General features: G+C 40.5%; 1 protein-coding gene across 1 annotated transcript; it reads left to right on the forward strand.

Moving 5' to 3' along the window:
• The first annotated feature begins 3724 nt into the window (after nucleotides 1-3724).
• On the forward strand, nucleotides 3725-20466 carry LOC136322672 (keratin-associated protein 4-11-like). The gene is made up of 3 exons (XM_066254573.1): nucleotides 3725-4358; nucleotides 10984-11133; nucleotides 20222-20466. The coding sequence occupies exons 1-3, from the start codon at nucleotides 3725-3727 to the stop codon at nucleotides 20464-20466; spliced, it is 1029 nt and encodes a 342-aa protein (XP_066110670.1).
• The last annotated feature ends 6253 nt before the right edge of the window (nucleotides 20467-26719 follow it).

Here is a 26719-nt window from a genome sequence, read left to right on the forward strand (position 1 = left end):
TAGTAGCCTGATAATCCAGCTATGGGGTTGCTGCTGCCTCTGCCTGGATAGTAAGAGGCTCAAAGAGCTGGCAACTCCCCACTCTATTCCCACTCTGCACAGGGCTCTGGGTAAGGCTCAGTCAGCCAGAGCTGCTAGCATAATCAGGCGGGGCTTCCGCCCACTCAAAGACCTCTGGCTCTGCCACTCTGTCCGGTAATACGGGCAGGCACCCACTCCCGGGGCACTTGGAGGAACCTCTTGCTCACTATTGCGCGCGCAGACCAGGATGTCAGGCTGGAAGTCTCGCCCTCTGAGTGAAACCCCCCACCTGCACTGAAAAGTTCCGGCGTTGGAGTTGGCTATCGCTCCGTCCCCATGTGCGGCTTTTTCAAGGCGCTGGGGCGGCCTGAGATTCCGCTTTTGGCCCACACAAAGGCCCCTGACTCTGCCCCTCTGTGGGATAACACGGGAGGGCACTGCTGAGGCACTCGGAGGAATCTCTTGCTCACTATCTTCACGTGCAGACCAGGATATCAGGCTGTCCGCCTCACCCTCTGAGTGAAACCCCCTCCCGCACGGAAAAGTTCCAGTGTTGGAATTAGATTTTGCTCCCTCCCTGTGCGTGGCTCCCCCAGGGCGCTGGGGCAGCCCGGAGGTTCCACTTTCGGCCGACACAAAGGCCTCTGACTCTGCCTCTCTGTGGGGTAACACGGGCGCACCCTCCCGGGGCTTTGGAAGGAATCTCTCGCCCACTATCTGCGCACGTCGACCAGGAGATCGGGTAAAATGGCTGCCCCGCTTGTCTTTCTTTGTCTGGATTTAGCGCGAGTGTTAGCTGTATTGCCCGGGTTGTCATAGGAACAGTTTTTCCTCGGCTTGGATCTCCGTGCCACAGCCTGGTTTGGCCGTTTGTGCCGTGCTTGGATCTATTCACCCCCTTTGCCCGCCTTAGTTTCTATATTCTCAGTTTCCAGTGAAAGCTGTACTGTTTAGGTTAGTGAGGAAGTTGGAGCATTTCTTACTCCCTATTTCCTTCGGGGTTTGGTTATATATTTAGCCAATTTTTCGCTCGATCATACCTTTGGGTGTATTGCGAAACATCTGGAGGCTCCAAGGATAGGTTTTTCTGTTTCTGGTTGAAGATCTTGTTGAGTTTTGGGGGAGATTTATCAGTATCGCTTCCTACCCCACCATTACTCTGACGTCATCTTGGGACATTTTTAGTCATTATTTGTTCAAACAGTTTCTGGATTCCTGGCTCTCTCTCTTCTCCTTCTATGTTATGTTGCAGATTTTGTTACTCTTGATTTTGTCCCACATGTCCCTTTAGACTTCCCTAGTTTATAAAAAAAATTCCTTTCTCTCTTTGTTGCTCACTCTGTTATCTTGTCCTGTAACTTGCCGATTCACACCTCTGCTTCATCTAACCTACTATTAATTCCTTCTAGTGAACTCATCCTTTCAGATATTGCATTTCTCATTTCTGACTGATTTTTTTTATGGTTTCTATGTCCTTTTTAATACTTATTATCTCTTTGTTTAAGTTCTCACTGAGATCAACCATTTTCCCCAATGGTCCTTGAACATCCTTACAACCATTGTTTTAAACTCTGCATCTGGTATCTTGGTAGTTTCCATTTCATTTAATTCTTTTTTTTTCTGGAGATTTCTTTTGTTCTTTCATTTGGGGCCTATTTCTTTGTCTCAATTGTTTTTGTGTGTTTGTCTCTGTGTATTAGGTCCACTTGCTATGGCTTCCAAACCTGTGGTGATGGCTTTACAATGTAAATGTCTTGTGGGGCTCCGTGATGCAGTCTTCCAGATTACCTGAATTAGGTGCTCCAAAATGTCTTTCATGTGGGTTCTGTGCACCCTCCTTTTGTTTGAAGTCTTGAATGCTGTTAGCCCATACATGGCTGGAGTTACCTCTCAGGTTGGTTGATTATAGGATAGACCTTGGTCACTGTGTATGAGTCACTGTGCAGGGGCTGTGCCCCAGGCAGAGTTGTTTGAGCTGAGTCCGGTGCCTGCCAGAATCCCTCCTTTGGTGTGCCACTTAAATGCCTAGTTGGGTTGAGCTCTGTTGTGGTCTGAAGCCCACGAATGGTTGTGTTGGTTCTGGGTCCCCTTGGACAGGCTTCCAGTGTAGGACAATGTCAGAGGTTGTCTGTAACTGGACTTGGGCTATCTGGTGATACCATGCTATTATTCACTGTTTGGAGCTGCGTCTACTGGGTCTGGGTGTGCGTGGCAGGGGCCAAGCTATGGACAAGGGCTAGCTCTCTCCAGCTCTAAGCTGGAGATAAATCAATAAAGTGTTCAGGTTCCCTGAGGTCCAACTCTATCTGTTGGCTACTCTGCACACCCTCCGGTCTTCATCCAGAGCCTTCCAAAGAAGGACTAGAGTGGGCCCAGGCTGATCCTAACCCTTTCACAAGGTGTGAGCTAGGAAGGGAGGGATGACTGATGTTGGGAGGATGGGGCTTGTGGGTCTCCTGCTTAGTGGCAGCCCACTCAGGCACTCAGTGTAGGGGAAAATGGCCGCTACCCCAGAGCCGTGCCACTCAGTCTGCCGCAGTCTCCAACCTTAGCTCCTCCAGGAGAAGCACACTGCACGTTCAGGTTGAGTGCCAGCCTGACCTACTGCGGGAGCAAGGTCATCAGGGTAGAGCCACTGGGCCCCGAGAGAACAGATCAAAAGAGTCTCCCATTGTGGATAGAGTTGGCAGAGCCTACAGGAGGGGGCAAGCACGCCCCCACCCCCCAGCTCCACGGGCACACAACCCAGTGCCCTTCTGAGTCTCAGACAAGAGCCACCAAGGCAGACATGTACGTGCTATAATTTGAAGGGGATGCGGTTAAATTCTATTTCTTGACCTGGTAATAATGACATGAGTGTGTTCACTCTGGATAATGTATCAAGTTGGAAACTAGTAACAATTTACCAAGCTGGAAATTACAAAATTGGGCACTTGAAAAAAAAGTTAAACAACAAATTAAAAAAAAAAATCTCCATTGATTGAGAGGAGAGAGAGAAAGGGAATGAACTACAGGAAGGGAGAGAGAGAGAGAGATAGAAGTTTCAACTCATTGTTCCACTTAGTTGTTCCATTTACTTGTGCACTCATTGATTGCTTCTCGTACATGCCCTAACTGGGGATCAAACCCATGACCTCAGTGCACCTAGATGACGTTTCACCCACTGAGTCACCTGTCCAGGACCAAACCACAAAATTTTTGACCCTGTCAGTACTCTAAGATACTTCAGGTGTTATCTCACATAATCTAATTACTTCACTAAAAAAGGAAAAGAAAAAAAATAATGTGCAGTCAGAGACCAAAATGACTCTGGTAGTAAACAGGTTAGGCATAAAATCACCAACTGCTCTGAGCTGCCCAGACCAGGAGGAACTATCTAGATCACAGAAGCAGAATTGACTGAAGCAGGAACATGCTGATAATGTAACCATTTCTCTTTTTCTATAAAAAGACCTTCTATGAGTTATTTTCAATTAAGAAGTCAATTAAGCACTATTTTCAAAAAAATTCATAACATTTAGGTACAACTTCCTCCTAACATTTCCCCAAATGACAATGAAAAAATGTAAACAAGAATAAGGAAAACCTTGGCCATTGGTGCCAACATTTCGGGCCCCACGTATAAAAGCTCCAGAAGAGAAGGAACCATCAGATTCTGGAAAACTCACCTCTCAACAGAAGTCCACCCTCCACACCTGACACCATGTGCTGCTCCCCTTGCTGTCAGCCAACCTGCTGCTGCCGCCCCTGCTGCGTGTCCAGCTGCTGCTGCCACCCCTGCTGCGTGTCCAGCTGCTGCCAGCCTTGCTGCCGCCCCTGCTGCATGTCCAGCTGCTGCCAGCCTTGCTGCCGCCCCTGCTGCATGTCCAGCTGCTGCCAGCCTTGCTGCCACCCCTGCTGCGTGTCCAGCTGCTGCCAGCCATGCTGCCGTCCAATCTGCTGTCAGACCACCTGCTGTAGAACCACCTGCTGCAGGCCCAGCTGCTGCTGCCGCCCCTGCTGCGTGTCCAGCTGCTGCCAGCCTTGCTGCCGCCCCTGCTGTGGGTCCAGCTGCTGCCAGCCTTGCTGCCGCCCCTGCTGCGTGTCCAGCTGCTGCCAGCCATGCTGCCGCCCCTGCTGCGTATCCAGCTGCTGCCAGCCATGCTGCCGCCCCTGCTGCGTGTCCAGCTGCTGCCAGCCATGCTGCCGCCCCTGCTGCGTGTCCAGCTGCTGCCAGCCATGCTGCTGCCCCTGCTGCGTGTCCAGCTGCTGCCAGCCTTGCTGCCGCCCCTGCTGCGTGTCCAGCTGCTGCCAGCCATGCTGCCGCCCCTGCTGCGTATCCAGCTGCTGCCAGCCTTCTTGCTGCTGATTGTCTCTCCAAAAAAACCACTACCTTGATGCAACACTGTTAACTGATTTGCCATGTGAACAATTTTACTTTTTAGGCTTTGATGACAACCAATTAACTATTACTAAGACTTGTGTTATTTATTGACTTGTTCAGAAGCTGGTGAATTAGTTCAATGTAGTGCAGAGAATTTCACACCATTTTCTTTCTCCCGTGTTGTGGATCATGTGCTAGCTTCCTGCATCCTTGATATGAAGTCATGTTATTGCCTTTAACTCTGAAGTCAGGGTCTCCTCCTCCCTCTAGAAAATTTATCTTTATAACTTTAATAGGTCTCTGTGATTGATCAGTATCTTCAGAATCATATTTTCTTTTCAATATTCTCATAGTTCTTTATCCTGTTTCTTCTTTTCATGGTCACTTTGTAACTTCTCCCTAGATGTAGGGATCTTACTTATGCTGCTTAATAAAATTTATAACATTTTAAGATTCCCACGTTGTGTTTTCTTTTATCTTACAATAGTCCTGACATAGCAATTCATATACCTATAGCATACCATCTGCGGTATCCAACTACATCTGCAAAACAGCCTGTCACTAATTATTATCTACATTACAGAATCATTGTGTAATGTCTCATAGCTAATAATAAATAGACTCAGATCCAGGACAGGGTCTTCTGTTCCTGCCTAAGGTCACCTACATTTACATGTCCACACAAGGAGCAATCATACCGAGTACTAAGGTCCAGAACGGTGTGCATTTGATTTTCTACTTTAACGATGGCAGAAATAACCCCTCACATATACAGATACATTGCTCCCAAGTTGTGTTTCACACCTTAGTTCCTGAAGCTACATGGTAAGGTAGTAGGGACAGAATTTTGGAGCTCTCGTGTGTGCCGGGAGCTTTTCCTGTCTCGGGGGGTTTCCAGCCACTCATGCAATTCCTCTGAGTCCAATTATTTTTAGCATCCTTAAGTTCTCTTTAAATGACAGTCACATTGAAAGGGACTTCTTCCTTAGCTGATGCAAATCGAATTCTAAATTACCATCTTCTCCTCAGTAGCTATCAAAAGAGCAAGGAATTAAGTAATTTCTTGCGAAAAAATTGAATCTTATATTGTATTACTCCACTTTGGGGCAATTTGTTTTTCCAATCAAGATGTTTTTAAGAAAATTAATTAAGAGCAATGTTAGGGAATGAGACACACAATGCAATGGGCATTAATGACTTTCAGCAATCCGTATCTTCTAAACCAGGGGTCCCCAAACTTTTTACACAGAGGGCCAGTTCACTGTCCCTCAGACCGTTGGAGGAATGCCACATACAGTGCTCCTCTCACTGACCACCAATGAAAGAAGTGCCCTTCTGGAAGTGCGGTGGGGCTGGATAAATGGCCTCAGGGGGCCGCATGCAGCCCGTGGGCCATAGTTTGGGGACGCCTGTTCTAAAGCATCTAAAGAAACAAAATAACTTCCTGTGTTTCATGAGGTAGATAGGGAACATCTGAAGGACATGGGATCTTGTGATTCTACAGGAATCTGAGGAATGTGAGAAGAACCTGTGTGCTCCTAGGAGTCAATCGAGGTAGACAGAAGACTAGCACTTTTGGTCCGTAAGTAATGTTGCTGCCAGAGCATATAGTGAGCTGAGGCTTGATTCTGGCTCTGAGAGGAACAGAAGAGTTGGAGATCTATGTCATATCCTTGAGAGCATCATGAACTAACAAGGTTTGTCAACTTCTGAGACTAGGCATCTGGGCTGCTTTGAAGAGACCTCCAAGACCAACCTTGCTGACTACTGTCTCTTGTTGGGTGTTTTGAGTAAATTATATGTAGAACCTACATGTTCTTCATTGCCTACAATTTGCTAGATATTCATGAAATGCTTTGTGTACATATTTTTAATTCTTGAGTAAGTGTTCAGGGTTGATTTATAAGTATGTTCCCATTTTAGGGAAAAGAAAATTAAAACTGTGAGAATAAATGAAAGCCATAGTTTGCATTCTCTGAGTAAAAAGATTCAAGGAAACATAGTTATTTAGGATGTGCAGATCACATTGGCAGAGAACTGAGAAAATGATGTAGGCCAAGGTGTGTATAAAGCCAGTATCAAGTTTGGAACTGAAGCTTAAACCTGAGAGAACACTGTCAAAAATAATGGAAAATACACACTTTAGAACTGTCCTACTGATGAATAAAGAAGCTGGAGTCTTTATTAAAAGAATCACTGGTTGAATGATTTTCTTATGTGGCCCAAATGAAGCATAACTTTCTATTGTTTCATGAAGAGAGCCCTAAAACTTAAAAGTGCACATGTGATAGGAGGAAACTGATCTGAGCACACTAAGATCCAAGATATGTGGGTGGTTGTCTCAGTCCATTTGTGGTGCTACCACAAATGACTTATTACTAGTTAGCTCAAACAATGACATTCATTTCTCACATTTCTGTAGGCTGGGAAGTCCAAGATCAGGTGATTGCAGACTAGGTGTCTGGTTGAACCTGCCTCCTGGTTTACAGATTGCTGTTTAATTGCTGTATCCGCCAATGACACAGAAAGAGTGGGGAAGCCCTGGTCTCTTTTTCTTATCAGAGAACTAATCCTATCACTGGGGGAATTGCCCTCATATATTCTCAGGCTAATGTAATTATCTTTCAAAGGTCCCCACTCCAAAAGCCATCACATTGGGTACTAGGGCTTCAACATATGAATTTGGGGAAGAGACAACATTCAATTCATAGAAGTGAGGTAATAAACACATCATCTGCAATCTGTCCTTTGCTCCTCCCAGACCAATCTCTGCTTCTTTAAGGTGGTGGACAGCTACTTTTCTAAATGAGGAGAAGAAGAACAGGAGGAGAAAGAGTAGGATCAGGAGAGAAAAAAAGAGGAAAGCAACTTTATACCTCAAACAATTAGAAAAAAAGAATTAAGAAAGACCAAAGTCAGTAGAGGATGAAGGTAGCAAAAATAAGAAAGAATAGAGACTAAAAAGACAATAGAAAAAATGAGTAAAACTTAGAGCTGGTATTTCAAAAAAGAAGCAAAATTGAAAAATCTTTAGCTAGACTCACCAAAAAACAACCTCAAACCAAACCAAATTAAAACAAAATTAAAAAAACAAAAAACTCCAACCCAAAGAGAAGATTCAAATAAATAGAATCAGAAATGAATGAAGAGATGTCACTATTGATATCAGAAAGATGCAAAGAATCATGAGACTACTAAGAACAATTATATGGCAATAATTATATGGCAACAAGTAGGGCAATGTAAAAGAAATGGATAATTTCATAGAAAGAACTTGACAAAAATAATTCATATATAAACAGAAAATCTGAATAAAATCATACTAGTAATAAATTGACTCCATAATATAAAACCTTCCAGAGACATAAGTCTAGGAGCAGATGGCCTCACTAGCGAATTCCACCAAGCATTTAAAGAAGAATTAATACCAGTGTTTCTTAGACTCTTCCAGATAATAAGAAGAGAGGACACTTCAATCCTATTTGTAAGGCCAGCATTACCTTGATACCTAAACTAGACAAAGACACCAAAAAAAGAAAGTTACATATCAATATTCCTGATGAACATAGATAGAAAATCCTCAACAAAATATTAGCAAAGATATTCAACAAAAGATTGAAAGACTCATACACCATGACCAGGTGGGATTGATTCCAGGGATGCAAGAATGATACGACATCCTCATATCAACATGATAAGACTACATTAACAAAATGTAGGATAAAATCATATAATCATCCAAATAAAGGTAGAATAAGCATTGAGGAAAAGTCAGTATCTTCCTTTGATAAAAACGCAACAATGTGGGTACAAAGGAAATATACCTCAGTATAATAAAGGCTATATATAACAATAACATTGCTAACTTCATACTCAATGGTAAAAACTTGAAAGCTTTTTTTCTCTAAGATCAAAAACAAGACAAGAATTCCACTTGATACTTCATTCAACATAGTAATACAAATCCTAGCCAAAGCAATTAGGCAAGAAAAAGAAATAAAGGCATACAAGTTGCAACGGAAGAAGTAAAACTGATTTTATTTGCTGATGACATAATATTATATATTAAAAAACCCAAGGACTCTACCAAAACACTGTTAGAAATAATCAACAAATTCAAGGAAGTTGCAGTCTATAAAATCAACATATCAAATCTGTTATATTTCCGTACACTAATAACAAACTATCAAAAAAAATTCAGTGAACAATTCCGTTTACAATTACATCAAAAGAATACAACCTAAGAATTTAATCAAGTGGATGAAAGACCTGTATACTGACAACTAAAACACATACATCAAAGAAATTGAGGAAGACACAAATAATGGAAAGATATTCTGTGCTCCTGAATTGAAAGAATTACTATTGTTCAACTGTCCCAAATACTCAAAGCTATCTAAAATTCAATACAATTCCTAATAAAAATTCCAATGGCCTTTTCTGCAGAAATAGAAAACAAAATCCTAAAATGTATACAGCACTACAAAAATCCCTGGATAGCCAAAGCAATCTTAAGAAAAAGGGCAGAACTGAAGGCATGATGCTCCCTGATTTCAAACTATACTATAAGCCTTAGTAATCAAAACAGTATGGTACTGGCATAATATATATATATATATATCAATGGAACAGAATACAGAGCCTAGAAATGAGCCCAACACATTTATGACTAAGGAGCCAAGAACATAAAATGGACAAAGGACAATAAGTTGTTTTGGGAAACTGGGTAGTCACATGCAAAAGAGTGCTGCTGAACCACTGTCTTACACCACACACAAAAATGAACTCAAAATGGATTAAGACTTGGTCACAAGATGAAAACCACAGAACTCTTCAACAAATATATAGGCAGTAAACTCCTTGACATGAACCTTGCCATGATTCTTTTTGGATATGACAAAATAAATAATAAATAAACAAACAAGTGGCACTACATCAAACTAAAAAGCTTCTTTACAGCAAAGAAAAACATCACAAAACGAAAAGGCAAACTATTGAATGAGGGAGAAGATTTGCAAATCATGTATCTGATAAGGGGTTAGTTTCTGTATGCATTAAAAAACTCACACAGCTTCATTACAGAAACAAAAAGTCAAACAAACCTAGACAATATAATTAAAAAATAGGCAGAGGATCTGAATAGATATTTTGCCAAAAAAGACATACAGATGGCCATGAGGCACCTGGAAAAATTGCTCAAAAACACTAATTATCAGAAATATGCAAATCAAAACCAAAATGAGATACCACCTCGCACCTGTTACAATGATGACAAAAAGACAAGACCTAACAAGTGAGGGTGAGGATGTGGAGAAAAGGGAACCCTTGTGCTCTGTTGGTGAGAATGTAAGCTGGAACAGCCATAATGGGGCTTCCTCAAAAATTAAAGACCAAACTACCTATGATCCAGCAATTCCACTCCTGGGTATTTATCTGAAAAAAACAAAAACACTAACTTTAAAAGCTAGGTGCACCGACATGTTCACTGCAGCATATTTACAATAGCTAATTTACAAAAACAGTCTAAGTGTCCATTGATGGATGAATGGGTGAAGAAATATATATGAATATACACATGGAATATTATTCAATCATAAAAAAAGAAAAGTTATTCATCTGTAACAAAATGGACCTTCAGGGCACTATGATAAGTGACACATCAGAGAGACAAATACCATATGATCTGACTTATATGTGGAGTATATAAAAAAAACAGAAAACAAAAACAAAATAAAGCTGAGCTTAAAGAAACAGAGAACACACTGGTGCTGGCCAGGGGTGGGTGGGTAAGTGAGGTAAATGACATGGGTCAAAGATATAAAATCCCAGTTATGAAAAAAACATTTATGTAAACTTAATGTGATGATAGTTAATAGTACTTTTGTGCAAATTTCAGATAAAAGAGTATATCTTAAGTTCTCATCACAAGAAAACAAATTTGTAACTAAGAATGCTGGCTGATGTTAACTAGGATTACCATTGTAATCATTTTACAATACTTACAAACACAAATATTCATGTTCTACAATTGAAACTAATATCATGTTATATCAGTTATACCTCAATAAGAAAATCAGCATATACACACCACTAGACTTCAGAGGGCTCGTAGTATCAGGAGAGCAGGTGATTCCGCGCTATTCTTCCTAGCCAAAGGAATAAACCTGTGAAGAGGCATCTTTTCTGACCTTCCCAATCCAGCAGGAAGTATCAGAAGACCACATGATGTCACATGACCAGAAATGTTCCCAGGGATGATTCCTGACTGTCTCATTTCTGGCTAAGGTTGTTAAGAAGGATTCCCAATTAAGGAAAAGATCAAACAGTAAATTGCATAAGCCTCATAAAATTCAGGGAACACCTTCCTCGTTGACAATTCCACAGTAATTACAAAAACAACCAAAACAACAAGGAAAGTCCTGCTTATTGGTTCCAACATTGGGGGTCCAGGGTATAAAAATCCAAGGACAGAAGGAATCATCAGAATTCGAGAAACTCACCTCTGAAAAGGAGTCCACCCTCCACACCTGACACCATGTGCTGCTCTCCCTGCTGCCGCCCCTGCTGTGGGTCCTGCTGCTGCCAGCCTTGCTGCCGCCCCTGCTGTCAAATCACCTGCTGCAGGACCACCTGCTGCGGCCCCTGCTGTGGGTCCTGCTGCTGCCAGCCATGCTGCTGTAGCACTCCCTGCTGCCAGCCTTGCTGCCGCCCCTGTTGCTGTGGAACTCCCTGCTGCCAGCCAGTGTGCTGTACTCCTGTGCACGTCTGCAGAACCTGCTACTACCCCACCTGCTGCTGCGTGCCTGGGTGCATAGCCTATGGCTGCGGATGCGGCTGTGGCCAGTCCTGCTGCTGCTGATCCCCTGGCCCAGAACCACCGTCTGTCTGCACACACTACTTCTGCTAACTGACTTGCCATTATGGAAACAAATTAACCTTCTAGACTTTGTTGACAACCAAAGTGGAGATCCATAATTTCTGTGACTCATCAGCTTGTTTAAAGAATCAGGTTGATGGAGTGCAGACAACTACCCTGGATTCTCATCCCCCCGTGCACGTGGGTCTTGTTTCAGCTTTGTGCATCCTCGATGTGCAGTTATGGTCTTGGCCTTGACTTGGAGGTCAGGATCAACGGCTCCTTCTAATTAACTTTGTCAGACAAATCTTTATAACTTATTAATAGTTGCTGTAACTGAATAATAATCTTCATAATGCTATTTCCTTACAATGTACTCATGACACTTGTATAAGGCTTTCTTCTTTCACAATCACTTTGAATTGTCTTACAAGATGTAGGAAACTTTTCTACGTGTTTCTTAATAAAGTCTATACCATAATTCATCCACATTGTGTTTGATTTATTGTACAGCATTCCTGAAATTGGAATTTAAAACACATTGCATAGTATATGCGTCACTCATTCTGAGCATCATAACGGCCCCCCACAATTATTATCTACAGTTTTAGGAAAAGACATCATGATGTATTGTCACAAGCTAATAATTAACAGGTTGAGATTCAAGACAAGGTCTTCTGTTTCTGCTCCATGTCACCTACATTTACATGTCAAAGATGTAGAGGTCTGGCCTGCTTTAAATATCTTTGTCAGACAGCAGTGCTGTTATTTTTCAGTTAAGCTTGTCACCAGGCACGAACACACCATGGACACTCCAGTAAATTCCCACATTCCAGATGTGCTTTTCCTTGTTCTCCATCTCTTCATGATGATTATTACTCACTAAATAGTAACTGCTTTCTCTGCCTGCTTCTCTACTGATATGAGGAGTTCAAACTGACCAGACAGTGGCTGTAAAATTAGATTATGTCCCTTGACAAAAATGTGCCTTTCTGTCTCTCCCCGTTTCCAGTTTCAGAAAAAAAAAAAGTGCCTTTCATAGGAGTAAAACTACCAATCCAGAAGAGTCTAAAGGCATAACGGGATAGGAGGCCAGATTCCCGAGTATGTTGCAGGGGGTTATAGTGAGAGGGTCACCTTTACTTTCACCCATCGCTTCTGAACCCATGTAAACAAACATTTATGGATATATAGTAATATGTATATGTCAAGCCAATAATGGCCATTGGATCAAAATGTACACCACATTCAGAAGATAATATATCAATCCACAGGTTGTCACCTCTCTGAAGGTGTCTTTGCTGCACATCTAAAACACCATTTCCATTTATCATCAGGCAAGCGTTTCTCTGTCCTGTGATGAGCGGTAGGACAAGTAGATCCATGGTTATGTGCCTCTTGTTGACCTTGTTCATCATGAAGTGGGTTCCTTGGTCCAACATGGTATAATCCAGGATGCTAGGGCAATAATACTGTAAGCTGGTGGACAGTACTGCAGACTGGGAAGACCAAACACGCAATCATAGTATGGAGGAAATGCTGTCTTTGCAATGTTTAAGTGGTACAATGTAGAACATTGGCTCTGTGTGGGTGTTTGCTTTCATAATTAATATTACAGATAAGAATTCAACACCACTCTCTGCTTATGACAACAGCACATAGAGCAGCAGTAGCTGTGCAGAGAGGGAACCCGTGCTGTTGGTTTACACAAAGCCTGTGTCCCTGTCACCATGACTACTTATTTATGCTCCCTTGTGCAAGTATTGGTGCACCTGAGAAGGGGCACAGGATGAAATACATCAAGCACATAGTTGTCCAGTGTCTACTAAGTGGTGGAGACTCTCTGGGGGCCATTGAAATGGGACACAAAGTGGAAACACTTTCTGCCCACAGACCAGCTCTAACAACATGATTCTTCTCCAAATGCCTATTTTCCAACTTTGCTCCTTCCAGGGCTCAGGCCAGTTAGTCAAGACTTTCCCACTTGCAAACAGGCAATTAACATAATTTTCTCAGGCCATTCTTCTCCAAAATATGCATACATATATAAATAATACTCAATGTACTACTCAGAGTTTTTGAATTGGAAATACTTCCTCTGTCTACAGTCTTTGTACCAGAGGTTATTGATCTGTTGTCATAAAACCTATCCACCTGGCTTAAAATCTGCTATGGAGTTTATTGATTGATGAATTTTAAGGTATTCCATGTCCATTTATTATAATAATTTATTTTTTCAGGAATAAAATGGAAATGTGCTAAGAATTATCATGCTTGTGTTCATTAACCATTAAGACTAGCACTAAACTGTGCTCTTCTCCCTGGATGTGCTAAGACCTGCCTTTAATTTCTCTTTTGGAATGGTTATAATTTGTAAAGTTGAGGTCAGTTTGTGTTAAGTCAGGGCTACAGAGATATGCAAAAGAAACAATTACAACTGATATTCCCAAAATACAAAGGGTTATAAAAGACTAGTATAAACAATTATATGACAACAAAGTGGGTAGTCTAAAAGAAATGGTTAATTTCCTAGAAACAAAAACCTATCAAACAAACAATCCAATTAAAAAATGGAGAGAAGACCTGGACAGATACTTCTCCCTAGAGGACATACAAATGGCCAACAGATGTATGAAAAGATGCTCATCTTCAGTAGCTATTTGAGAAATGCAAATCATTTCTACAATGAAATATCACCTCACACCTGTTAGATTAGCTATTATCAATAAGATGGATAATAAGTGTGGGAGAGGCTGTGGAGAAAAAGGAACCCTCATCCACTGTTGGTGGGAATGTAAATTAGTACAATCATTATGGAGGAAAGTATGGTGGTTCCTCAAAAAATTAAGAATAGAACTACCATATGATCCAGCAATCCCTCTACTGGGTATCTACCCCCAAAACTCAAAAACATTGGTACTTAAAGACACAGGCACCCCCATGTTCATCACAGCATTATTTATAGTGGCGAAGACATGGAAACAACCAAAGTGTCCCTCGATAGAGGATTGGATAAAGAAGATGTGATACATATATACAATGGAATACTACTTAGCCATAAGAAATGATGATATAGTGCCATTTTATGACAATATGAATGAACCTTGAAAACATACTGAGTGAAATAAATAAATCAAAAAAAGCTAAGAACTATATGATTTCACACATAGGTGGGATATAAAACTGACACTCATGGACATAGATAAAAGTGAAGTGGTAGCCCTGGCCAGTTGGCTTAGTGGAAGAACATTGGCTCCGCGTGTGGAAGTCCCGGGTTTGATTCCTGGTCATTGTACACAGGAGAAGTGCCCATCTGCTTCTTCACCTTTTCTCCTGTCCTTCTCTATCTCTCTCTCTTCCTCTCCTGCAGCCAAGGCTCCATTGGAGCAAAGTTGGCTCGGGCGCTGAGGATTGCTCCATAGCCTCCATCTCAGGTGCTAGAATGGCTCCAGCCACAATGGAGCAATGCCCCAGATGGGCAAATCATCGTCCCCTGGTGGGCATGTCGGGTGGATCCTGGTCGGGCGCATGCGGGAGTCTGACTGCCTCCTGGCTTCTAATTTTGGAAAAATACAAAAAAAGAAAAAGGTAAAGTGGTTACCAGGGGGAGGGGGCTGTGGAGGAGGGGAGGGTGTAAAGAGGGACAAATATAAGGTGACAGACAATGACTGACTTTGTGTGATGGGTATATAACATAATCAACAGTTCAAATGCTATAGAAATGTTTACCTGAAATCTATATACTATTATTAATCAATGTCACCCTGTTAAATTTAATTTTCTAAATAAAATTAAAGAAGAATAATTCATAAAAATCCCAGATAATATTAACAGAGTCATACTAGTAATAAATTGACACTATAATAAAACACCTCCCACAAACATAAGTCTAGGAGCAGATGGCTTCAAAGTGAAATCCACCAATCATTTAAAAAAGAATTAATACAAAGGTTTCTCAAACTCTTCCAAATAATAGAGAATATGGGAACACTTCTAATCCCATTTATAAGGCCAGCATTACCCTCATACCAAAACTAGACAAGGACACTAAAGAAAGACCATTACATGTCAATATCCCTGATGAACATGGATAAAAAAGTCCTCAACAAAACATTAGCAAAGAGAATTCAACAAAAGATAAAAAGAATCATACATCATCAAGTAAGATTGTTTTCAGGTATGCAAGGATGGTACAATATCCGCATGTCAATGTGATACACCACATTAACAAAATGAAGTATATAATGATATGATCATCTCAATAGAGGCAGAAAAAGCATTTGATAAAATTCAATAACCATCTCAACAAAGCGGATATACAGGAAACATACCTCAATAAGGCCACATATGACAAGTGTACAGCTAACGTCAAATTCAATTGTCAAAAGCCGAAAACTTTTTCTCTATGATTAGGAACAAGTCAAGAATACCTACTCTTATTTAACATAGTATTTTATTCTACATAGTATTGCAAATCCTAGCCAAAGCAATTAGCCAAGAAAAAGATATAAGGTCATCCAAATCAGAAAAAAAGTAAAATTGACTTTATTTGCAGATAGATCACATAATATGTATAGAAAAACATAAAGACTCCACAAAACATTGGTAGAAATAAATAACAAATACAAGAAAGTTGCTTGTCCTGGCCAGATAGCTCAGTTGGTTAGAGTGTTGTCCTCATACACCAAAGTTGCCGGTTCAATCCTGTACAGCAGTGGTCCCCAACTCCCAGGCCGCAGACTGGTACCGGTACGTGGGCCATTTGGTACCGGTCCGCAGAGAAAGAATAAATAACTTACATTATTTCCATTTTATTTATATTTAAGTCTGAACAATGTTTTATTTTTAAAAAATGACCAGATTCCTTCTGTTACATCCGTCTAAGACTCACTCTTGACACTTGTCTCGGTCACGGGATATATTTATCCATCCCACCCTAAAGGCCAGTCCGTGAAAATATTTTCTGACATTAAAGCGGTCCATGGCCAAAAAAAGGTTGGGGACCACTGCTGTACAGGGCACATACAAGAATAAATCAATGAATGTATAAATAAGTGGAACAGCAAATTGCTCTCTCTCTCTCTTCCTTCCTCTCTCTCTAAAATAAAAAAGCAAAAAAAATTTAAGTTGCCATATATAAAACCAATATTTAAAATGTTGCATTTTAGAAAGCAATTCAGATAATAATTCCATTTACAATTGCATCAAAAGAAAATTTCTAGGAATAAATTTAATCAAAAAGGTGAAAACCCTGTATACTGACAATAAAAGACATACATGAAATAAATTGAAAAAGACACAAATGATAGTAAGATATCTGTGCTCATAGTATGGAAAAATTAATATTAATGTGTCCAGTACTCAAAGCAAGCTAAAATTCACTGCAATCTTTTTTAAAATCTTAAAGGCATTTTTAACAGAAATAGGAAAAAAAAAACAATCTAAAATTCATATGGACCTACAAAATCTCTGAAAAGCCAAAGCAATCTTGAAAAAGAAGAACAAAACTGGAGGCATCATCTTCCTGATTTCAAACTATATTACAAACAATCAAAATGACAAGACTTACTAGGTGTTGGTGAGGATGTGGAGAAAAGGAACCTCTTGTGCACTCGTGGTGGGAGTGCAAGTTGGAACAGCTGCCACGGAACACAATAGAGTTCCACAAAGATTAAAATAGAACTACCTTATGACCTATCAATTCTACTTCTGGGTATTTATCCAAAGAAAATATAAACACTTAACTCGAAAAGATGTTTGTCCCCACATGTTCATTGCAGTATTACAATAGCTCAAATATAAAAACTATTGTGCCCACTTATAGGTGAATGGATGAAGAAATCATGGCATGCGTATATAGTGGGGTGAGAAAAAGTTGGTTTACAGTTGTGAGTATGTGAAGCACAGGGCTTATTTTTGTATTATTATTGATTATTGTATTATTTTCCACATGAGCAACTAACTGTAAAACTATTTTTTCCAGTGCTGTGTATGTACACACACACACACACACACACACACACAATTTTGAAGCCATAAATAAATAAGAAAAGCTTTTACCTCCAACAACATGGATCTTAAGGACATTAAGCTAAGTGACACAGGATAGACAGAAGAAGACAAATAGCACATGATTTGACTTATATGTGGAATGTAAAAAACAGAACAGAACTGAACATTTAGATACAGAGAACATGCTGGTGCTGGCCAGGAGTCGGGTGGTGTAACTGGAAGATAGATAGGTTCAGCTGTCTGCCGCAAGCAAAGCCAAACTCATGAGACAAGTGCTGGTGAAAAAGGAAAGAGGTTTATTCCAGAGCCGAAACCTGACAGAATGGTGGACTCCCGTCTCAAAGACCATCTTCCCTTCCTGCTCAAGCCTGCAGTTCTACTAGTGATAGGAAGGGGAGGGTGCCTTTTTTCTATCCAATTATCTTGCTAGCTTTTGGGGCACTTGGGCCCTGTCCAGTCATCTTTCTAGCTTTTGGCGGCTCTGTGTAAGAAAGTCCCCCTGTGCCATCTTGGCCAATGGGGGAGACTCCCTGGTGCTCCCTGACTGTTATGGTAACAGTGGGGGGTGAGCAAAATGGTGTAGGGGGTCAAAAGATATAAATCTCCAGTTATGAAAATAATAGTCATGCAAATGTCATGTATAGCATGGCAATGATAGCTAATACAGTAATACTATTATCACACTTCAAAGTTAAGAGGGTAAGTCTTAAAAGTTCTTATCACAAAAAAAACCATGTAAATATGGACATCGACAGATGCTACTTAGACTTACTATGTGATCATTTGCAAAAGAGACATCATGTCTTACACCTGAAATTAATATAACGTTATATGTCAAATACCTCAATAAGAAGACAAGCATAGATATACAGCACTAGAATTCACAAGGCTCCCAATATCAGATAAAGCAGGTGACCCTGCTGGTGGTGAAATGTTGAGACTCTGCTCTATTCTTTCTACACTGTTGACTATATGTGTTCCCGATGACATGGCAATTTCACTCCTACGAATTTACCCAGAAAGAAAAAATGGGGCACAAATTTTTTTTTTTTTTTGTATTTCCCTGAAGCCGGAAACGGGGAGGCAGCCAGACAGACTCCCGCATGCGCCCGACCGGGATCCACCCAGCACGCCCACCAGGGGGCGACGCTCTGCCCATCCGGACCGTCGCTTCGTCGCAACCAGAGCCACTCTAGCGCCTGGGGCAGAGGCCAAGGAGCCATCCCCAGCGCCTGGGCCATCTTTTGCTCCAATGGAGACTTGGCTGCGGGAGGGGAAGAGAGAGACAGAGAGGAAGGAGAGGGGGAAGGGTGGAGAAGCAGATGGGCGCTTCTCCTGTGTGCCTTGGCCGGGAGTCGAACCCGGGACCTCCGCACACTAGCCAGGCCAACACTCTACCACTGAGCCAACTGGCCAGGGCCTAAATATTTTAAAATTTATAGTTTACAATTTCCTATAGTTTTTGAAATCTACTGGCCCTGGCAGTTTGGTTCTGTGAATAGGGTTTTTGGCCAGATGTGTGGATGTCCCAGATTTGATTCCCACTCAGGGCACACAAGAGAAGCGACCATATGCTTCTCTCTGCCTCCCTCTCCCCCTACCCTCCCTGTTTCCTTCCTGTAGCCAGTGGCTCGATTGGTTCAAGCATTGGCCCTGGGTACTAAGGATAGCTCAGGGGTCCAGGTGCAACAGACTCAGGCATTAAAATAGCTTAGTTGATTTGGGCATTGGGCGGGTCCCAATCAGGGCACATGTGGGACTCTGTCTTACTATCTACCCTCTTCTCACTTAAAAAAAAAAAAGAAAAAAAAATCTACAATTTACATGACAAATAAAATTAACCATCATTTATCTCACCTGTTTGCCTCAGTTTATAGAAAAGAGTATGAGCAAGTTAGAATATCACACCTGAGATTCTGACTCAGCAAGAAAATAGAGATGGAGCATGAAAGGATTGATGTGCTGAAACCAAGTGGACAGCTTCCGCCTCTACATTCTGGTTTTGATGCTGATTTGCATCAGAAAAACAATAAGTGATATGTCCTCTACCCTAGTGTGTCTGATAAAACTGGAAAACAGTTTCTAGCAGATGGCTACAGGCAGACACATGCTAGAGCCGTGAACTGGAATTCTAGGAGATCAGAATTAGACACAAGCAGAACTCATCGGCTCCTGTCTTCTCAGAGCACTTCCCAGTTCAAACACAGCCAAAGAGACAAATGTCCTGAACTTCCCAAGCCAGCAGGAAATAGCACGACATGATGTCACATGACCAGACTGTGTCTGGGGTGATTCCTGACTGTCTCATTTCTGGGAAAGGTTCTTACGTAGGATTCCCAATTAATAAGGTGACCAATTGTCCTCCTTTAGGGAGGACAGTCCTCTTGTAAGTTCTGTCCTCCCTCTAAAAGTGTCCTCCTACATGTCCTCCTTTTTGATATTGGAAGACTAATCTGTATATGTCTGTATTTGATCGATGCAGAGTCGATCCATTGTGTGTGATGTGACATACTTGTATCTAAATGAGTACCTTTTTTACAATTATTAAAAATTAATAGGCATGTAAGCATAATTACAGGATAAAATATTACAAATGTTTTTATTATGCATTTATCAGCGTATTATTGTTGCAATGAATAAAATGTTTCTTTTATTTACGATATAGTTCTCTTCAGTTTATTTTTGCCCTCCTTTTCATTGTACAAAAGTTGGTCACCTTCCAATTAAGGAAAAGATAAAGCATAATTTACATAAACCTCAAAATACTCAGGGAACAACTTCCTTCTTGACAATCTGACAGTAATTACAAAAGCAACAACAAGGAAAGTCCTGCTTATTGGTCCCAACACTGGGGGTCCAGAGTATAAAAGCCTCAGGACATAAGGAATCAATAGAATCTGAGAAACTCACCTCTGAACAAGAGTCCACCCTCCACACCTGACACCATGTGCTGCTCTCCCTGCTGCCAGCCAACCTGCTGCAGAACCATCTGCTGCAGAACCACCTGCTGCCAGCCCACCTGCTGTGGGTCCTGCTGCTGCCAGCCTTGCTGCCGCCCCTGCTGTGGGTCCTGCTGCTGCCAGCCTTGCTGCCGCCCCTGCTGTGGGTCCTGCTGCTGCCAGCCTTGCTGCCGCCCCTGCTGTGGGTCCTGCTGCTGCCAGCCTTGCTGCCATCCCTGCTGTGGGTCCTGCTGCTGCCAGCCATGCTGCTGTAGCACTCCCTGCTGCCAGCCTTGCTGCCGCCCCTGTTGCTGTGGAACTCCCTGCTGCCAGCCAGTGTGCTGCACTCCTGTGCACGTCTGCAGAACCTGCTACTACCCCACCTGCTGCTGCGTGCCTGGGTGCATAGCCTATGGCTGCGGATGCGGCTGTGGCCAGTCCTGCTGCTGCTGATCACCTGGCCCAGAACCACCGTCTGTCTGCACACACTACTTCTGCTAACTGACTTGCCATTATGGAAACAAATTAACCTTCTAGACCTTGTTAACAACCAGCACGGGGATCCATAATTTCTGTGACTCATCAGCTTGTTTAAAGAATCAGGTTGGTGGAGTGCAGACAACTACCCTGGATTCTCATCCTCCCGTGCACGTGGGTCTGGTTTCAGCTTTGTGCATCCTTGATGTGCAGTTATGGTCTTGGCCTTGACTTGGAGGTCAGGATCAACGGCTCCTTCTAATTAACTTTGTCAGACAAATCTTTATAACTTATTAATAGTTGCTATAACTGAATAATAATCTTCATAATGCTATTTCCTTACAATGTACTCATGACACTTGTATAAGGCTTTCTTCTTTCAGAATCACTTTGAATTGTCTTATTAGATGTCAGACTCTTCTCTATGTCTTTCTTAATAAAGTCTATATCATAATTCATCCATATTGTGTTTGATTTATTATATAGCATTCCTAATGTAGGGATTTAAATACATATTGCATACTATATGCATCATTCATTCTGCATATTATAACAGGCCCCACAATTATTATATCTAATTTCAGAAAAAGAAATCATTGTGTAATGTCACAAGCTAATAAAGGACATACTCAGATCCAGGACCTGGTCTTCAATTCCTGCTCGATGTCACTTACATTTACATGTCAAAGATGTAGAGGTCAAACCTTGGGTCACTGTACCCTCATCAAGCTGCAGTACTGTCACTGCTCAGTTAAGGTTGTCCCCGGGCATGAGCACACCATGGACACTCCAGTAAATTCCCACATTCCAGATGTACTTTTTCTTGTTCTCCACCTCTTCATGATGATTATTACTCACAAAATAGTAACTGCTTTCTCTGCCTGCTTCTCTACTGATATGAGGAGTCCAAACTGACCAGATGGTGGCTGTAAAATTAGATTATGTCCCTTGACAAAAATGTGCCTTTCATAGGAGTAAAACTACCAATTCAGAAGAGCCTAAAGGCATGATGGGATAGAAAGCCAGATTCCTGAGTATGTTGCAGGGGGTTATAGTAAGAGGGTCACCTTAATTCCACCCATTGCTTCTGAACCCATGTAAACAAACATTTATGGATATATAGTAATATGTATATGTCAAGCCAATAATGGTCATTGGATCAAAATGTACACCACATTCAGAGGACAATATATCAATCCACAGATTGTCACCTCTCTGATGGTGTCTTTGCTGCACATCTAAAACACCATTCCCATTTATCATCAGGCAAACATTTCTCCCATGTGATGTGTGGTAGCACAACTAGATCCATAGGACAAGCGGATCCATGGTTGTTATCCATTGAAAATAAAAGAATGGTGCTCTCCCCATGAAGGTATCTGCCAGTAGACTGGCCGGCCCAGTAAAAGAAGTCGAAACAGAGAAAGAAAACGCTTCTGGATGAACTCGTGGGTGGATATAATATTCTTTCACAAAATTAGGGGATATTTTATTCCTTCATATTCACTTTGAAATACCCCCTAATTTTTGTGAGCAGTATATATAAGAAGGTAGTTGAAAAATAAAGAAATATTTGGAAGGTATAATCACACAGCATATGTGAGACACAATTCATGAGTTGGTATTTGTATACACTGTTTTCCCCCTGAATGTAAAGCTGGTAATTGGCAGAATAAGAATCTGAGGACTCCTCTATCTGATTTAAATCCATCACCAAAATCTATTGCGTTCAATTTCACAGTAGAGATCTTACGGTTCAAGATAAACTCAGAGATAAATAGATGCACAATCTTTGTATAGAAAATGTATAATGAAACCAGAACAATCTTACAAAATCAGCACAGACACAAGTAGTAAATATAAAAAAAGTCCATACATTTCAAGAAATTAATTTCCTTCCTCCCCAAGTGAACCATATATTGTATTCCTCTAGCTTATAGAAATTTGGCCTCCAGAACCAAATAATTTAAAAAAAATGAAGTAAGAAGAAAACCAGGGATTGAGAAACAACAGAATGGGCATTTATGAATTTGAGCAATCTAGAACTTTTAAACTATATAAAGGAACAGAATAACCTCTTGCCTTTTTCGTGAAGCAAATATGAGACATCTTGAGGAAACAGGAAACTTGTGATTCTGTGGGAACCTGAAGACTTTGAGATAAAAGAAAAGTAGGAGAATCTGTGTGCTCACAGAAATCAGGAGTCAGCAGTGTGGCACATTTTGCTCTGAACAGTGATGATGCTAGATCATTCAGTGAGTCAAGGCTCGATTCTGGCTCTGAAAGGAATATAAGAGCTGGGATCTGGCTTATCCCTTAGAGAGAAGTAGAGGGACTTTTGATGACCTAACAAGGCCCATGTCAAGGACACGTGCCAACTTCTGAGACTGTGTATTTGGGATGTTCTAGGAGACTGCCAAGACCGAACCTGCTGACTGCTGTCTCTGGCTCCGTGTTTGGGTGATTGAGATAAAGAAGTCACACGTTCTGTTTTGCCTATTATTTGCTAGACATTCATCAAGCGCTGTATGTACATATTTCTAATTCTTGAAAAAGATTTCAAGATTGGTACATATGTTCCCATTTCAGAGAAGAAGAGATTAAGATTGAGAGAGGTAAGTTACAGTCAGGTTGCTTGCTCAGAAAAAAATCCTGAGAAAAAGACTCAAGTGAACATAGTCTTTTTCGGATGTGCAGATCACATTGGCAGAGAACTGAGGAGAAGAGGCTGGCAGTGGTGTGTATGAAGGTCAGTATCACAGCTTGCAGTTGAAGCTTAAACTTAAGGGAAACGTCCAGAAGTAATTAAAACATACATTTTAGGACTGTCCTACTTGACGAACAAAGGAGCCAGAGCCTTTACGGAAAGAAGTAAAACTGACTCTTGTTGTAGATGGCATAATATATATATATAGAAAAACCTGAAGATGCCACCAGAAATCTATTAGAACTGTTGATATAAGACTGTCCAAACCCGTAAAGAATTTTTAAAGAATTTATTGCAGCCAAACTAACGACCATGCTGGGAGTAAGATCTCAAATGCTTTGCACAATGACAGTTATACAGGGAAAATAATATAATAATTAATAAATAATAATACAAGAATAAACTGTTGGTTTACAGTTGTGAGTATGTAAAATATAGTTTATTCTTGTATCATTATTTATTAATTATTGTATTATTTTTTTTTATGAACAACTGTAACCATACTTTTGCCCCACCCTGTAGTTCTTTTTATACATTTGAAATTAAGAAGGTAACTTAGGCAGATTATATGAAGATGGGAGGAAGCAAGGTGGGGAAATCTCCACGATGGATTACAGGATCTTTAACAAGATTATGTTTTTCCTCAAGGGTGTTCACATCTCCACTGGTCTGAAGAAGAGGTTTACTCTGGCATTTCTAAGGTGTGCTAGCACCTACACACACAAGAACAATGAACAGGGTTTGCTTAAGGCAAAGATAAACTTTTTACTATAGAAGTTATAATAGTGGGGCATGACCACCCTCAGAACTAATAAACAAATTAAGAAAAGTTGCAAAATATAAAAATTAATATACAAGAATCTGTTGTGTTTCTATAGACTATAACCAACTATCAGAAAGAGAAATTAAGATAACAATTACATTTATAATTTGCATCAGAGACTAAAATAGGAATAAATTTAAGCAAGTTGGTGGAAGATCTATACACTGAAAACTAAAAGTCGTATACAAAAGAAATTGAAGATGCAAATAATGGAAAGATATTCTGTGCTCATGAATTAAAAAAATTAATATTGTTAAAATGTTCCCAATACTCAAAGCAATCTATCGATTCAATGCAATCGTTATAAAAATTCAAATTGTATTTTTCACAGAAAGAGAAAAAGCAATCCAAAAATTTACATGAAACTACAAAAATCCAGATACATAACCAAAGCCATCTCAAGAAACAAGAGCACATCTGGAGGCATCATGTTCTCTGATTTCAAACTATACCACGCACTGTATATGTTTTTATGTCAATTAATGGTGTTAGAAAAACATGCAAAAGAATGTTACTGGACCACTGTTATACACCAAAATAGATTCACTTGAATGTAAGGCAAGAAATCATTGAAGTCCTAAGAGAAAACACAGGCTGTAAGCCCTTGATCCCTGTCCTGAAAATGCTACGACACCAAAAACAAAGGCAACAAAACAAACGAGTGGAACTACATCAACCTAGGAAGCTTCTGTGCAGCAAAGAAGAACACCAACAAAATGAAAAGGCAACATTTCATTAGGAGAAAATATTTGCAAATTATGTATCTGATTACATAATAGTTGGTATCTGATTAGGGGTTAATATACAGAGTATATAAAGAACTCATACAAGTATTGAAAACTAAGTTAATTAAAAAGTAGCAGAGGATCTGAATGGACAATTTGCCAAAGAAGACATACAGTTGATACAGTTGGCTGAAGGTACATGAAAAGGTGCTCAGCGTCACTAATCATCAGAGGAATGCAAACTAAACCCACTGTGAGGCATCATCTCACAACTGTTACAATGATAATAAAAAAGACGAGGTAGCCAGTGTTGGTGAGGAGGTGGAGAAAAGGGACGCCTTGTGCACTGTTGGTGGAAATGTAAATTGGTGCAGCTGTTATAGAAAACTGGATGGAGGTTCCTCAAAAATTAAAAAAAACAGAGCTACCTTATGATCCAGAAATGCCACTTTGGGTATTTATCTGAAGAAAACAAAAATACTACTTTGAAAAGGTATCTGCATCCCCGTGTTCATTGCAGCATTATTTACAATAGCCAAGGCATGGAAACAACTGAAGTGCCCACTAACATATGAATGAATGAAAAAGATGTGAAATGGAAAAATATTAGACATAAAAACGAAGAGAAACTTTTCATCTGGGACATCTAAACCATAATGCCATTATGCTAAATGACATATGTCAGACAAAGATAAATACCATATGATCTCTCTTACATATGGAATGTACAAAAACAATACTGAGTTACAGATACAGAGAGCACATTGTGCAGGGTGGACAAAATGAGTGAAGGGATCAAAAGATACAAAATCCCAGTTATGAAATTAATTAGTCATGGGAATGTAATGTATAAAATTGTGACTATAGTAAATAATACTGTACTACATATTTGGAAAGTTGCTAAGAGAGTATATCTTAAAGTTTTCATCACAAGAAAAAAAGTATAACTAGAGATGGTAACAGATATTAACTAGACTCATTGTGGTGATCATTTTGCATATGTACAAATATCAAATCAGTACATTTTACACCTGAAATTAAGAGACTGTTACATGTCAAGTACACCTGAATGTAAAAAACCAAGCATATATATATACCAGTAGAATTCAGAAGGCTCGCAAGTTGGTTGTAAAAAGTTGAAACACTTTCTATACTGTTGACTATAAACTTTCCCTATCATCTGGCAATTCTATATTCTTACACTCATCTCAAGGTCCAAAAGAGTGAAACTGACCTATAGGGTTACAAGTCAACAGAGTGATTAGCAAACTTTGGGTATGAGTGAGGGGGTACAATTTGGAAGAAATGGGGTTCGTTTCTATTTCATAACCTGATAGTATTACCACGGTTATGTTTATTTTGCAATCATCTATCAAATTAGAAATAATTTGCCTACTTTAAAAATGATTAATATACCTAAAATAGTCTAGACACATTAGACTCTAAAGATAAATCAGAAATCATCTCAAGTAATCCAATTCTCTCATTTAGAGAGAGAAAAAGGGAGTGAGTCGGAAGAAAGGGAACAGAGAAAGAGAAAACCGGATGTGTCATCAGTGACTTGAGGTCTCTGACTGCTGGTAAACAAGGGTACTACTAGAGTTGCCCAATTCCCAGTTTGCCCAGAATTGCCCAGCCTATACCACTGAAAGTCCTATGTGCAGGGCAAGTCCGTCCTCCATAATCAGGACTACTGGTCACCCAGGGCATAAATTAACTGATGCTTTCTGAGTCCCAGTTTCTGCTTCTACCCACCTGCTTTGGTTCCGCTGTGCATATGGAAGAGATTATGCCAA

The sequence above is a fragment of the Saccopteryx bilineata genome, chromosome 2, assembly GCF_036850765.1.
Source record: "Saccopteryx bilineata isolate mSacBil1 chromosome 2, mSacBil1_pri_phased_curated, whole genome shotgun sequence".
Classification (NCBI taxonomy): Eukaryota; Metazoa; Chordata; class Mammalia; order Chiroptera; family Emballonuridae; genus Saccopteryx; species Saccopteryx bilineata.

Excerpts from the sequence above, each read along its gene's own strand:
- LOC136322672 (XM_066254573.1), top strand. The coding sequence starts at position 3,725 with ATGTGCTGCTCCCCTTGCTGTCAGCCAACCTGCTGCTGCCGCCCCTGC. Across the intron at positions 4,359-10,983 it reads ATCCAGCTGCTGCCAGCCTT|CCTGCTGTCAAATCACCTGC; the intron begins CTTGCTGCTGAT and ends CTTGCTGCCGCC. Across the intron at positions 11,134-20,221 it reads CTGCTGCCAGCCAGTGTGCT|CCAACCTGCTGCAGAACCAT; the intron begins GTACTCCTGTGC and ends CCCTGCTGCCAG.